The sequence below is a fragment of the Apteryx mantelli genome, chromosome 13 (assembly GCF_036417845.1).
Source record: "Apteryx mantelli isolate bAptMan1 chromosome 13, bAptMan1.hap1, whole genome shotgun sequence".
In the NCBI taxonomy this organism is placed as follows: domain Eukaryota; kingdom Metazoa; phylum Chordata; class Aves; order Apterygiformes; family Apterygidae; genus Apteryx; species Apteryx mantelli.
In genome coordinates, this window is record NC_089990.1 from 26,683,899 (window position 1) to 26,697,977 (window position 14,079).

General features: G+C 42.7%; 1 protein-coding gene across 5 annotated transcripts in view; it reads left to right on the forward strand.

Annotated features, from left to right (window-relative positions):
* ENOX2 (ecto-NOX disulfide-thiol exchanger 2) overlaps nucleotides 1–11,828 on the forward strand; it is a 69,826-nt gene extending 57,998 nt beyond the window's left edge. For 4 of the 5 annotated variants that reach the window (XM_067304499.1, XM_067304501.1, XM_067304502.1 and 1 more), the window contains 5 exons: nucleotides 2,439–2,546; nucleotides 3,627–3,683; nucleotides 4,910–5,018; nucleotides 6,807–6,892; nucleotides 10,451–11,828. In XM_067304499.1, coding sequence (XP_067160600.1) covers nucleotides 2,439–2,546; nucleotides 3,627–3,683; nucleotides 4,910–5,018; nucleotides 6,807–6,892; nucleotides 10,451–10,582 — 492 coding nt within the window. In that variant the 3' untranslated portion in view covers nucleotides 10,583–11,828. The remainder of the gene's footprint in view (nucleotides 1–2,438; nucleotides 2,547–3,626; nucleotides 3,684–4,909; nucleotides 5,019–6,806; nucleotides 6,893–10,450) is intronic. The other variant, XM_067304500.1, reaches the window with a different exon arrangement.
* The last annotated feature ends 2,251 nt before the right edge of the window (nucleotides 11,829–14,079 follow it).

Here is a 14,079-nt window from a genome sequence, read left to right on the forward strand (position 1 = left end):
TGGGCTGAATATCAAGTGTTTTGGGTCCTTGTAAACCTCAACATTAGCTCCTGGGGTATGAAGCCAGACTGATATCCAAAACATATGGAGGATATAGTAGTTCAGTTAACCATTTAGTTAACATAATCTGCAGAGCCAGTGTGAAGGCTGTGATAGTGCACTGGATGAACCTGAGGTATGTGCTGAAGGCACTGGTGTTTGCAGCACTGGAGCTTGTAGGAAAAGCCTTCTCAAGTCATTGTGATCTTTCTGGGAGGGAGGAAGTGACAAGAATTTCAGGACATAACAGATTTTCCTTTCTGCAGGTGTCAGATAGGTAAGATTTACTTTTATCCCACTGTAACCATCATTTAAGTGGCAAATGAATCTTTCTGTAAACAAACAGCCCAGGACCAGACTCCTTGGAAGTCTTTACTTTTCAAAGAGGCTAAGCCGGCAACCTTGCAGTGCGTAAATGGGAAGGGCTCTGAGGATCAGTCGGAGTGATTAGTAACTCTGCTTTAAAAAAAAAAGGGGGGGGGAGGGGGAGGTGTTTGTTACAACCTGTTCTTTGTCTTTTTTTGAAATACCGACAATTCTCCTTCAGGAAGAGTAAGACAAAACTGCTATCTTTCCTGCTTTTGACACTAGCCTCCAAAGGTTAGCAGCTGCTGCATGAGAAAAGCTCTCCATCTGCAGGGAAACGAACTGGACTGCTGAAGACCAAACTACCCCAGACCATTACGGTAGAAGAAATAGCTTGGAAGGAGTCTTCCAGCCAACCAGCCTGCAGGAACCAGGCTTCCTTTCGTATATCTCAGGGGTAGAAGTTTAATCCAGTTCTTGAAACTGCCCAGATAAATGGTGCTGGAAGAATAGTCTGGAGGAGCTGTCCTGATGCAAAAAGATGCTGTTTGTTTGTAGTTTTATTAATGAGTAGTGTTATGAATCATTATTTTGCTAGTTGAGGGAGAAAAAAGCTAAAGTAAATGACTGATTGGGGATGTTTTAAGTATGGAGGAAAGGACTGACTGAAATGTGTTTACAATTCCTGATTGGACTTCGGAAAACTACTGAGCTAGGAGCTTAGTTACATCAGTATTTAAATGTTTTCTCCTTAATAAGGTCTTAAGGTTTTGGTATTTTATTCTGTTCTCAATTTGTGTAATTAGGAAGCAGGTGCAAATGTAACAAATTGTTGTGTGTCCTGGAACCCAAGCTTAACCATGAGGAAAATGAGCATATCTCACTATTAAACTAGTATGTTACACAGCATTAATGAACACTACCTTAAAAGGAGCCTCTTTCGAATTATTATTAAAGGTGGCTTGTCTGACCCAGTCCAAGTCCATGTGGTAAGTGTCCTGAAAAGATCAGGATAATCAGTGAATTAGTCTTTTGGCCTTGGGTAGAGCCCTGGTCACCTGTCCTTCTTACGTTCACAAAGATGGTTGTAATGTCAGTGGAGAAGATCAGGGCTTGTTTGCTGGACAGCTTGGTGCCTGGCCTTGCCTCTCTCTGAGAGGCCCAGTGCTGGTAGCAGTTTGCGTACTGTTTTCCTCTAGCTCCGATGGGAGATCTGTCATACTTGTCCTCTGTGGCCTGTGTCAGATTCTTGGTTTGTTCAATTAGGTCTCTGTACTTGTGTGCTTCCACTATGGACACATCCAAGAGTACAAGTTCACTCTCAAAGCAGGCTGTCACACCCACAACCACCATTTGGGTCTTCTTGATGGACACCAGGTTGGGCTTGAGAAATGTCTTCTGCTCACCTCTAAGATGAGGTTTGTGATTCACTGCCCAGTCTTTCTTATTAGCTTTGCTAGCCAAGAGCATGCACAGCTTGTTGTGGTGTTTGTTGCGAGCATCCTGCATTGGTAGGCAGATGCCCAGGGTGTGGGAGCAGTCATCATATTTTTCTGTTATGCAGAATTGTGCAAATTACAGCACAAGTCTCCCCATCTACTAGCTGTTTTGGAATATTTTCTTAAATTGCAAGACAGTTTGATTAACGTGGCACCAGAGTTCTAGGAAGGCTTTAAGGCAGCTTCGCCAGGTCACTTGTTTGTCTATGCTACTCCCTCCCATTTGCTGGCTGTTGGTACAGCCATACAATGAACCAGACTGCAGGAGAGGAACATCTTGCTGTAATATGGATCGGTTCCCCAGTCTAATGCACAACACATGCTTTATTTCAGGGATGGCAGTGGTTTGGTGATTATGGAATTACTGCCCCATGTTTACCAACCAAAGTTGCGTTTTCTTGCATAAACTAACAGGCAAAGAATATCCCAAGGTGGTTTGTTGAAAAGATTTCTTCCTTTTATATACATAACCTTTTAATTGTTCTGAATATGATCTATCTGGTCTTCATGGAAGAGTGGTAATTCAATTTATATTCTTTAAATAGTGAAATATGAAAGATGGGATGCAAACTGTGTTTAACTTTTCTCTTCCAGCATCTTCTGAAAGTGCAAGATGAATATAAAAAGAGAGAAGCCGAGCTAGAAAAAGTGAGAGAAGACAAACTAAAAATAGAAACATTATTCGAAACCCTTAAGGAGCAGGTATGTGCAATCTCAGTGCATCCTTATTCTCAGTAGTAAATGCAGTCCTTGGATTTCATATTTCATCATGAGTGCAGTGAAGGACAGAAGTGTAGAAGATACCTAGCCTTGGTTTAGAAGCAGTGGTCTTTAGAAAGCAAGAAAAATTTACATGCTTAATTGGAGGATTTATAGGAGTAGTAGACTTGCTGATTGCTTCATTATTAGAGTGAGACAGTCTACATAAGCAATTATATCAATAACAGATTAGTTCTTGTTTTATAGTTCACATCAGTATTGCTGGGGAAATGTGTTTTTTCTGTACGCTACATTTTAAAAGATAGGAAAAGACTCAGTTATCAAACATTGATTTTAGATTTGCATTTTAAAGACATGTTTTGATTTGATCCATAAAGTTCTAATGAATTTAAAGTTTTTAGTAGTATTTATAATATACTTGTTGGATTTAATGCAGGGAACTGACAAAAACATTTAAAATTAAAGTTTTTACATTAGCAGATTCTGTATCTTGTTCTGTTGTGCTTTTTTTTTTTTTTTTAATGTCTTCTTGCTGATGACTTAAATCCTTGTGGCACATAACTCAGTTTTGCAGTCTGAGAGTGGAAAAAGTTGAGATGTTAGCAGACATTGGTGTCATGGATAGGTACTATTTCTGCTCAGCTGTGGTCTACTCTGTTTTGATTATGGACCCACATGTCAATCTCAACTTGCTTGGTAATAGTCTCCTCTATAACATGTACTCAGTTATTCATGTACCTCAGGATAGAAAAGAGACATTACAGAACACCACTTCTCACTGATGACTGTAGAGCCCACTGCTAAGGAAACAGATAGGCTCTTTTCTGATTTTCAAACCTTATCCCTACTGTTTCATGCCATGTGCTGGGGAAGATGATAAATATTTGTCTTTCTACTAGTTAAAGGAGAATTTGAGTCCCAGTAATTTCCAGCGTAGGAGCTTCAGTGCCTGATATCAAAGAACAGAAATAGGGCAGTTTCAAGAGCTGAATTAAACTTCTACCCCTGGGATATACAAAAGGAATCATCGGTAATCTTTCCCTTTTCTTCAATCATACATAGCAAAGCCTAGCAGATGAAGAGGACAAGGAGAGAGATGCGATTGATTGTCAAGGAAACGTAAGTCAAAAAGTTTCTTTTCTGCTACTTCAGTTGAAGCATCTTGCTGAAGGAAGTAGTGGACACCTCATGGTAAAATGAGTAATTCCTTAGTCTAATTTGTTGTGAAGTGTATAAGCATGGTACATACAGAGTGTATATATAATTATACAAACTCAAAGCATTCAGTTATCCATCGCTACCAGCTTCTGGCTGGAAGAATAGTAAATGTGTGCAACACTGGTGTAGAAATGGCCTTTGGTGTGGCAGATAACTTGTTGCACTGTTATTTCAGCTAGCCTTCATATATAGCCGTTGGATTTCCAAGAAAAAGCGGGCAGTGCATTTCCGATAAAACGCTACTGGCTGAATCGCAGCCCCTGCATCTGTTTGAAGCTAGCACCACTTCCTCAGAGTGCAGAACCTTGTTTTCTCCTGTAGAAGCAAGCTGTAGCCTACTTAGTGCAGGACTGCACAGTTTCAGTACTGTGTAATTCAAAATTGTACTGGCATAAGAAGCAAAGCAAACCCAGGGGACCATTTCATTCTATCTTTGTTATTGGCTCAACTCCAGTCCATTTCACTAGTGACTGGAGGCCGTTTCCAATTATACGTGTCTATAGCACTCAGACCACTGGAATTCAGGATACAGCTTAGGAATAAAAAATAAAAATAAAAAATCACACTTTTTAGTGCAAGCACCAAGTCTTTGAATTGCTGGTAGTCATGCATTTATTTTGGGGTTAGTAAATTAGGCAAAATTCTGTTTTAATACAGTACCGCAAACTCAAGTCAAAGACAGTCGGATCCCAAACCCTTTGCAGTCAATGGGCACTGGATTAATCATATTGCCTCAGTTTAGACTTCTGAAAAATAAACATGTGTCTCAATTAGTCACTGCAAAGCTTCCTTTATAAACTGGTAAAACAGAACGATAGGCCCTTGTAGAGCAGACGACATACCAGTGAGCTAGGAATGGTGAAGTGCATGTTGTGGCATCTTACTTAACTTCTTGGGCTTTCATATAGCTTGGTATTCAGAAATGTTCCAACAGCAACATGAACATCCACTATGCTTTGCTGGAGGCATTTTGCAAAATAGATGCAGCAATGCAATGAATGCAGTGACTCATAGAAACAGGGAAACAAAAATGTAGGCTCTGTCAAGTACTACTGAAGTGCTGTTTGGTGTATAAGAATGCCTGCTGTGTTGTTGGTATGGGGAATGGACCCTGCTGGTTTTTGCAGGAGAGCGATACATCCAGGATTTGTGCATGCAGCCAGGAAAAGGAATGTCCAGCTGAGAAGACATTGAGCAATAGTCCTGTGAAATCTGAACGAGAAGCTCTATTAGTTGGTAAGACCAAGGGGACAGTGGGTCTTTTGATGAGCTTAGTGACACTGCTAGGGATCTGAACTGTGCAGGAATTACTTCAAAGTGATGTTGCAGCTCCCACCAGCTGTGTTCTTTTCTTTGGTTATGCCAACAGAGAGGGGGAATCCTGGAATCAAGGAAGACTGCTGGCTTTGGTGGGGTCAGGGTTTCACCTTGTGCATTGCTCATGTGGAAACCTTGTGTCATGCACCTTTCGCTCAGTAACATGCACATGTAAAGTGGGCTTGTGTGTAGTGATAGTTCAGCATGTACTGGAGTGCAAGTAGCTCTGCGGGGAGGTGTCACTGAAGGTGTAAGTTATGGAGCAGGGTCTGTCCGCATTCAGTTAGGGCCAGATCCACTTCACAGGATCCTAAGCAGTGTCATGGACTGTTAGACTTTAACCAGCCTGAGCATTGCAACACCTTGTAGTTTGTGGATGACATTTGTGGACCCAGACAGCAATGAGGCACACCATCAGATGAGGCACAGTGTGCCACAGACCCCCAACGGATAAGATCTCCTGGCTTTAGAAGCTGTAGCCAGAGGAGAAGAAAGGATAGAGAAAGGTGGCAAAGAGGGGAGGGCCTGGCTCAGTGAAATGTGAAACATTGCCAGCACTTTCAAGTGATGCTTAGTTACAAAGGGATTGATGACCTCTGATTTACAGTGTAGGCATATGTACTATCCTTTTTATCTCCTTTTCCCTTTGTTATTTCTAGTAATGATGAAAAATAGCCTAACACTGTGCTACAAACTGCACCAAGTGTCAAAACAAGCAGCATAAATCAAGAGGTGAATGTTGTCAACCAGCCATTAGCCTGGTCATTCTGGGTCATGTCCTGTCCCCGGAACTGTATACATTGGCCCTGACCTTTTATTTGGGCAACGTGTTGTTAAAGTTAGTCCCCACTGGGTCTAAAGTTGAACGGGCTTTCAGCCCAAAGCTTTGGCACTGGATAGATTTTCTGGAACACTGAAAAGGGGGAGCAGAAATTCTAGTCTTACGGAAGAGTTTCTTTGGTTCCTTGTCACTCAGCGCAGTTGCCCTTAGCCATGCCTCTACATTTGATTAACGAGAAATCATTTACTACTGTCCAGTGGATCTGTTTGTGCCAGATCATGGGCTGGGAGAGGGGAGCTTTGGAGAAAGATCATGGGCACTATCTTTTCCTGCAGATGATGGTGAGAAATACAAGTCAGTCTTTTTGATGCACAGTACTGGCAATGAGCTGGAAAGAAGCCTCTGTGTGACACCAAGAAAACTTGGGTTGCTTTTATTTTTATTTATTTATTTTTTTCCTCCTTTAATCTGAGTGCTCCAATGCTTTTGGGATGGGACACACATACCACTGCTGCTGTCCCCCTTCTCATATCTTCAGGAGCTTCAGGGCAAAGAGCATGTGGACGTGAGGGAGACTGAACCCAGTATGTCACACGCTTTCCTTCTCCTTGAGCTCTCTATCCCCATGTTGATGGTAACCCCTTGCTGAATCTCAGCATGGTTTGTCTGTGGGCATGTTACCAGCACTCTCCAAGGAGTGAGAAATGGTGAGGCCTATTTTAAGGGCTAACCAGCTGCATTGGTAGCTGTTGTTTCCTTTGCAGCCACTGGGCCAAGCTAGGTATTTAAGGTATTAAGGTATTTAAGGTATTTAAAACCAAAACCCCCTGCAAAACACCCCCATGTGCTGTGGTGGCAGTGGCAGAGTGCTGGTGTTCTCAGCTGGCTCTTGTCTCAAGAGAATGCTTGTGGTGTTCTTTCCCCAGGAATAATTTCAACATTTCTTCATGTGCACCCGTTTGGAGCCAGCATAGAGTATATCTGTTCCTACCTGCAGCGGCTGGACAGCAAGGTACGGTCACTGATATTTCCATCTCCTCGAGCAAACTCGGGCAGGATGTTTGTACTCTTGAGTCCAACTGGTAAGGTCTGTGTGGCTTGGGTAAAGAGGATCATTGCCTCCCTGTTTATGGGGGTTTGGACAGTAAGAACTAGTCTTAACTGTGGAAGAATTTACTGGAAGAGGGCAAGAAGGAGGCTGAACTTTCCTTCCAGCTTCTGGCTTGGCCCTTACACAGCTTAATTTTAACCTCTTTTGTACTATTTATTATTTTATAACGTCTGCCATGCCACTGTGTATCTTCTCTCTAAACTAAACAGTCACCGTGGGTTTTTGCCTCTATGCACAACGTTTTTTTTCATGTTTCTCGTCATGTAGCCTTTTCTGTCTCTGTTTTGATGTTGTAAGTGAAGTTGTTTTTAGGAGGATGCTGTGCAAGGGCCTTTAAACTACAGAAGCATAAGCATTGAATTGCAGTCCCTGCCACAGAGGTCTGGGCTCTAGAGCAGGCCAAGTGGAGGGAGCAAGCACTTGGTGTGGGGGGTCAAGAAGGGTGATAGCAAAAAGAGCACTTGTGCATTTTCCTTGTTACAATGAGGAGCTGCTGTTTCATGCAGTACTTCTATGTACTGATGGCTTCAGACTGCTTATGAGAGTAGACAGGGAACTTGCAAAGGGTTTTGAAGGTTTTGAAAGCAAATTACATCTTGATCTTTTACTCTACTGTTCTTCTCTTGTCTTCCTTAAAGTGCTCCAAGAATAGGAGATTTGCCATTATAGGAATCATCTGTTGCAACTGGAGCTTTTTCAGCTGCTTTTGTTTATAGCTTACTGTTTAATTTTTCCTGTTCTAAGAAAGTGAGGCTTGCTGGCCTGTATTTTCCCAGGCTCACTCCAGCCCTTTAGTTTAATGATGGATGTAATATTTTCTTTTCATATTAGTTCTGAATTTGTCTAAGAGGCAAACAGCTGCCTTTGTTTTTCTTTGGAGTTCTTAAAGAAATGCCACCTTATATTTCATCTGACATCTAACACTTCCTCGTTGGGATCTGCAGTGTAGAAAAGCACTTCATGTTACCAGAAGTTTCTACATTAGGCTCAGCAGCAAACCACCTCTGAAAAACAGGTTATTTAACCTCTCTGGAATGTCACAAATCTCTTATTGTTCCCTGACGCTCTGGTAAACTCGTCAGCTTGCTAACTTTCAGCAGTCTTTTGCACGTGGTCACTTGAAAGGAGGTCCTGCTGTTTGTTCTTCAAGCTACATCTTAGCTGCCTTGTCTTAAGCTTTATTACTGTGAGAGCTAGGTGTTAGTGGGGGACATTGTTTTTAAAGTCTAGCAGAACTTTGGGCTTGAGGAAGTGGTGTGTCTGTGTGTGTGCCTCCCCACTTATGGGCAGAACTTGGTTTCTTGAAGCTGCCAGTAGGGAAGAAAGAAGAATACCTTTCCTTTGTTCCCTGCCCATCAGTCTCACCAAGAAGGCCAGCAGGTCAGCAGACAGTACAAAAGTTAAGATCCTACATCCAGGGCAGTTTGAAGTCATGAAACAATCCCAATAAAACCTCTGCATAGCACTGTGAGCCTTGCAGCTGCTGGATAATGCAAGTGTGGAGATGCACCTCCTGGGGTGTCCACCCTCTGGTTGGTGTCTTAGGCTGGCCTTGCCTTACCAAATCCATTACCAACCTGAGCTTGTGCTGTTTCTCTGTTTCTCTTAAGTGGACTGTTGTTTCTACCTGATTACAAAACAGAGTGATGACAAAGGTGCATCTGCCAAACCCAAATCCATTTTGCAAAGTTGGTGGTGATGATCTTCATCACATGTTTGAGCATGTCCTGGAAAGAGTATTGCTTCTTTGAGAAGGCCAGAGTCAAACATGAGTTTGGAGGGATGGTAGGAGAAATGACCCAAGATTATCTCCTTGAAAATCCAGTTATGCTTTGCATTAGAAAGCATTCAGTGGGATCAGACTTGAAGTTACAGAATGATCAAACTGAATCCACTGTGACAGAGATGAATATGAACATCAGCAACAGGAAGCACTGCTGAGGAGTGCGGTCGATGCAAACCTAGCTCCACAACATGTGGAAAATCATAGTACTGCAATTATAGAGCCACAAACTCTGCAAACTATAAAGGGAGCTAAAACTGTAACTGTGGTAGATCAACAAAACATGTACAAATGATGTTGAAGTGCCCTGCAATCTTGGAAAATATCCGTATTTTTTTCCCAAAAGTATGTCTTAATGCTTTGCCTGAGCTGCAGGTGTATGAGGCTATTGTGCAGAGATAGCTCTGACTGCGTGTCAAAGCAGTCTGAAATACACAGCAGAGGCAATCTTCAATTCTTGTCAATAAAACAAATTTTCAGTTTTCCTGTTGCAGTAAAAGTCGCAGGTACCTGAACTGCAGGTGTGCACTGCCTCTGCAGTCTTGCTAACTCCTGAAGCTGTTAACTTGCAGCACCTTAGAAATTTTTTTACTTGTTGAAATTTGATTATATCTAGTAAGTGCTTGAATAGTGACATTTCTGGGTCTGCCTGCCAATCTGATTATGGCTTTGGACACAGTTTACGTAGCTGTTGTGCTACACACATGCACACCTCTCTGTGCAAAGTAAAGGTGCTAGCAGGTAGGCACCCTGCTTCAACCGCAGTGGAAATGATACAGAGGCTCTAGCTTCAGCACTTACTGGAGATGGTGCTGAGGAGGAAACACTTAGGCTTTGCCAGAGTGTTTTCAGAAGTAAGCTTCAATGGTATGTGAAAGCTATATAATAGATATTACACTTCCTACCACTTGCAGCATTATAAAAGTGTAAAAAGCTACTACAGAAGGTGGTTACTGAAGAAAGCTTCCAAGAGTCACCTTTGAAAGAGGGCAGGGTGACATCCTTGGGGCTGTGCCAGAGCTCTGGTCCTGTTAGGGGCACGAATTGGGAGGAATATTTCTCCACTGGTGGTCACTATCTGAAACAAGACTCTGGGCTTGACAAACCTTTGGTCTGACCTGCTCTAGCAATTCTAGCCTTCTTTCATATTTATGTTACTTTTCTGCACCAATGTAAACTCCAGATTTGATATCTCTTATCTCTGTTTGACCAACTCGCCTGCTGTTATGGGCATGGTAGCTGCATTGTAGAAGAGTACACGTGACCATTCAGGATGTGAATCAAAATTCCCCATGTACCTGATTTCTGCACCCCACTAGCTGAGAGCTCTATTGTTGAATCAGTGGTAAAAGTACTCACTATTCAGTTATTTAAATGCTTGGGAGTTTTTCATCCATTATGTTGCATTTCAAAATGGAAAAAATTAGGATAGTCCTTTTCACCTTATGTCTAGTACTGTTTGTATCTGCAGCCAATTAGCCCCAAAGTGTGACAACAACATAGCACATGCTGCACCCAAGATTATCACCATTAGTATTTGGATGGATGTCTAGGGAAAGCCTACGTATACTTCAGTGATTAAATGTGCGTTGAGCTTGAATATAGCCAGTCATTACAAGGCTTCTCTGACCAAGAGCCTGTTAATGTTCAATGAAATTTTCCCTTCCTTTTCACAGATCTGCACCACAGAAGTGGAAGTTCTCATGACCCGCCTCCAACATACCTTCAAACAGGAGCTGAGTGGGGTGGGGGCTAGTCTAGAGAAAAGATGGAAGTTTTGTGGCTTTGATGGATTGAAAATGACTTGAGCTTCAGCGTGACTGATTTAACACTGAAAACAACAGCAGAACATGTGCATCAAGAAAACTTAGGATGCCTCTTACCTCTGTTCATGATGATTACCTTGCACGCATCACAGGCTCGGGTGGAATAATATGTAAGTGAACTCACAAGTCCAGAGCAGCACCTGGAAGAAAGTTCAAGTGGTGTAGCTTCTCTGATCAGTTATTTTGTTAACGATCAAGTGCTGTCTGATGTATTTTGTGGACAAAGTTCATGTCTGATATTTTTAAGCACAGCGTATTAACTATGTGTTTTGCCAACGTGTATGTGTTTTGTGTGCCCAAATCTCTCCTCCTGTACCTTGTTTCTACTAGTAATAACAGCCATAGACTGTTCTCTGAAGCAACAACAAAGAGCTGTTTTCTGATTTCTAGAACCACCAAAAGTGGAAAAACAGCTTTTTTTCTTTTAGACATTTATATGATTAAAAACTGAGCTCTGTTTAAACAGAAAAAGAGATTTAGGTGACTCAGAGCCTCTCTGAGCCTAACAATCAGTTCTTTTTCACACTATTTTCTCTACTAATGATTTAACAGTTAAGCTAATAGGAAGGCAGTGGTCACTAGCAGCAGCATGGGATCATGGCAGTGCCTCTTTGGGTCTGTGCATTGCAGAATCAGTCTGTAAATAATCTTTTACATGGGAAGGGTATTTAATTTTCTACTGATCTGTGTGGGGTGGAGGGCCTACTTCAGATCTGTATTTCACTAATGGCTTCTCCTTCTGGCTTACTGTCAAATTTTTCCACCCACTTTGCTTTCAAGACTGGGCTTCTAGAAGCGTTGGAGGCAGCACAGGCTTTTTGCCTCCTGAATCTCCCAAAGGCTGTTCCTCGTGTTCTTAGTAAACTCCAGGCTCTCCAACCCTGTGCAGAAGGTTAGTAAGATGTAGGCTAAAATGCTTTTTTTAAAAAAACAAACAAAAAACCTCTATCTTCAGAGGGCTCTGGGAGTGGATGCCTCCTGGAGCTGGAGCAGCTAGCAGGGGACCTGTGCACAGGTTGTTCCAGCACAGATAGTGGGAACGGGTGAACCGAACCTTTCAGTTTGGGACCTAGCTGCCTGCCTGCCAGCGGCCTGCCTGCTCCTGACATGGAAGGATTGCGACACTGCAAGCAGCTGTAAACCCTTTTAAAGAAATCCTCTGTGAATATTTGTGTCACTGCAGCTGGACATTGTATTTTTAAGGAATAAACATTTTTTTAATGTTCAAGTCTTGTCCTTGCTGCCTTCTTTTCTCATCTAACTTGCGTTGCCTGCTGTTGGGAAGGAGGTTAACTCCATCGGTAAGGTGAGACCAAGTTCTCCAAGAACCTGGAGCTTCAGTGTCCTTGCGGTAGACATCTACTTTTCAGTCTCTACACCATGGCATGTCTAGATGTCAGACTTCCTGCTCTGCACATCCTAGTCTGCTGCTCCTTGAAAAGACTGGAGTTGTGTTCGTCACCTTTCAGTCCTGTGGCCTGGGGCAGTTTTAGGTGCAAGGTTACCCACTCTGGAAAGCCGCACGTATTGACTCATAGAGGTGTTGGGGTTCGAGTCTGTGCAAGACCTCTGAGCCAGAATCCTCAAAAAATCCAGCTCTTTTCAGGCAAGGGGGCAACTACAGCTGCTTGGAAGAAGAGCAAAAATCTACTGCTGGTAGCAAACTAATGCAGGAGAAGAGAGGTTTAGGGTTATCTCCTAGCTGACACGAAGCTAGATAGAAAATGGCTGGGCAGGACATAGCTTCACCTGTACCAAAATGCAACCAGGCTATCGGTGCTTAAATTGATGAAAGCTATAGGAGGATTTAAAAACTGAAAGGACAGCAACACAAAGACATGCACTCAGGGCTGACGTGAATACTAAGGGCAAAGTAAAAGGTGTGGTCTAGAGAAAAGATATGACAGAAGTCAGGTTTAGGAAAGAACAGTTTGAGCAAGTACAAATCCGCTTGGAGCAAGAAAGTAAGTTTGCCTGTGTAAGTACTCTACAGCTGCTCCTGCCACAAAAATGAGAAGCCCCAGAGAAACCCATGCTGATGCAGCAATGGCGTAAGTATTAGAGAGAGCAAAATCTCTATGCTTCTCAGGTCTTAGTGGTTGGGAAGAAGGATTTGAGCCAGAGGGAAGGTGTAGCTCTTTCCTGGATGGTTTGCAAGAAAGGACTTTCAGGATTTGTGTAATCCTAGAAAAGAGTTCAGTCATGCAGACTCCTCCATGTATTTAAGCACTTAAGACCTCAGCCATCAACAAGTGCGAACTTATTTCTCCTGTGGCAATGGTTTAAGCAGCTTCTTACTGCTTTCTGCAATCTCATGTTTCAAGTCTTTAATTCTTTCCACAGGAGGAGGGTGCTTAATTATTTTCTGTTATCTTTGATTTGGGATTGTGACCAGAGCTGTTTATAATTTATTTTTGGGGAACCCTCTTAGCTGGGGGTTTTGCTACAAAGTGTGACAGCTCCACCAGCAAGTTGGGATCTGAGCAGCCTGGAGTGCATCATACCTTCATGGGCAGGAATCTTAAAATCCCTGTTATTCAGAAGAAGCAGCTTTGAACCCTCCTATGCTTGGAGAGAGTCCTTAATCAGACCTCTTTCCAGCTAAGAGGTGACCGCTATGCCAGCATCGCCCAACGTTTACTGATGCCCACAGGAGCTGGGCTTCAAAAACCCTTCCCTGAGGTTTTCCAAAATGCATGTTCCCACCTGCAGGTGAATTCAATGTGTCCCAGACAGCCAAGCATACCCAGAGCTGTTGTGCAGACCAAATATGGATCCTGCCTGCACAACAGCTGGTCTCAAGAGCTTTGATTCCTTCTTTGCCCTTCTCTGAACTTCTTCCAGTTCTAGGACATACCTTTAAGGTGGGATCTGGAGCTGTGCATGGTAGTTGAGATGTGGGTAAAGGATGAATTTTTGTGATGGCAGAATGATGTTCTCTCTTTAGGTGCCACTATAAGGAGCTGTGCAAGGGTTGTCTTTATACTGGTGACACAATGACCGACTGCCTGGAGATGGTATAGGGACAAGAGAAAGAAGAGTAGGGAGCAGAGAGAAGCCCATGAACCATGCTCAGTGACTCTGCATTGTGTAGAAAATGCATGACACATGCAAGAAATCTTTAAGTAAGCACATTTCAGCAGTATTCCTAAATATCAGTACAGCTAGTGAGTCAGGGCAAACAGCTATGAAACACTTCCTCCATATATGCTGGTCGCTTGTGATGTTTTGTTAAACAGTCACTGAATTCAAGGTCTATGACCTCCTTCCCTCTTCTTCAGAGCAAATGGAGTTTGCTAATTATGGCAGTATTTTGGGTGGATGTTAAGAAAAATAATGTTGTGTGTTTAAGGGAAGCCAAGAGAGGCATGTAGGGGCTCTGGCTGTGTTTTGCAAGTAGGGTTTTTTCGAAGAAGGGCAAAAGGAAAAAAAACAGGAATGGCAATTGGCTGTGTCAGTGTGCTTCTGGGGTGCACAGA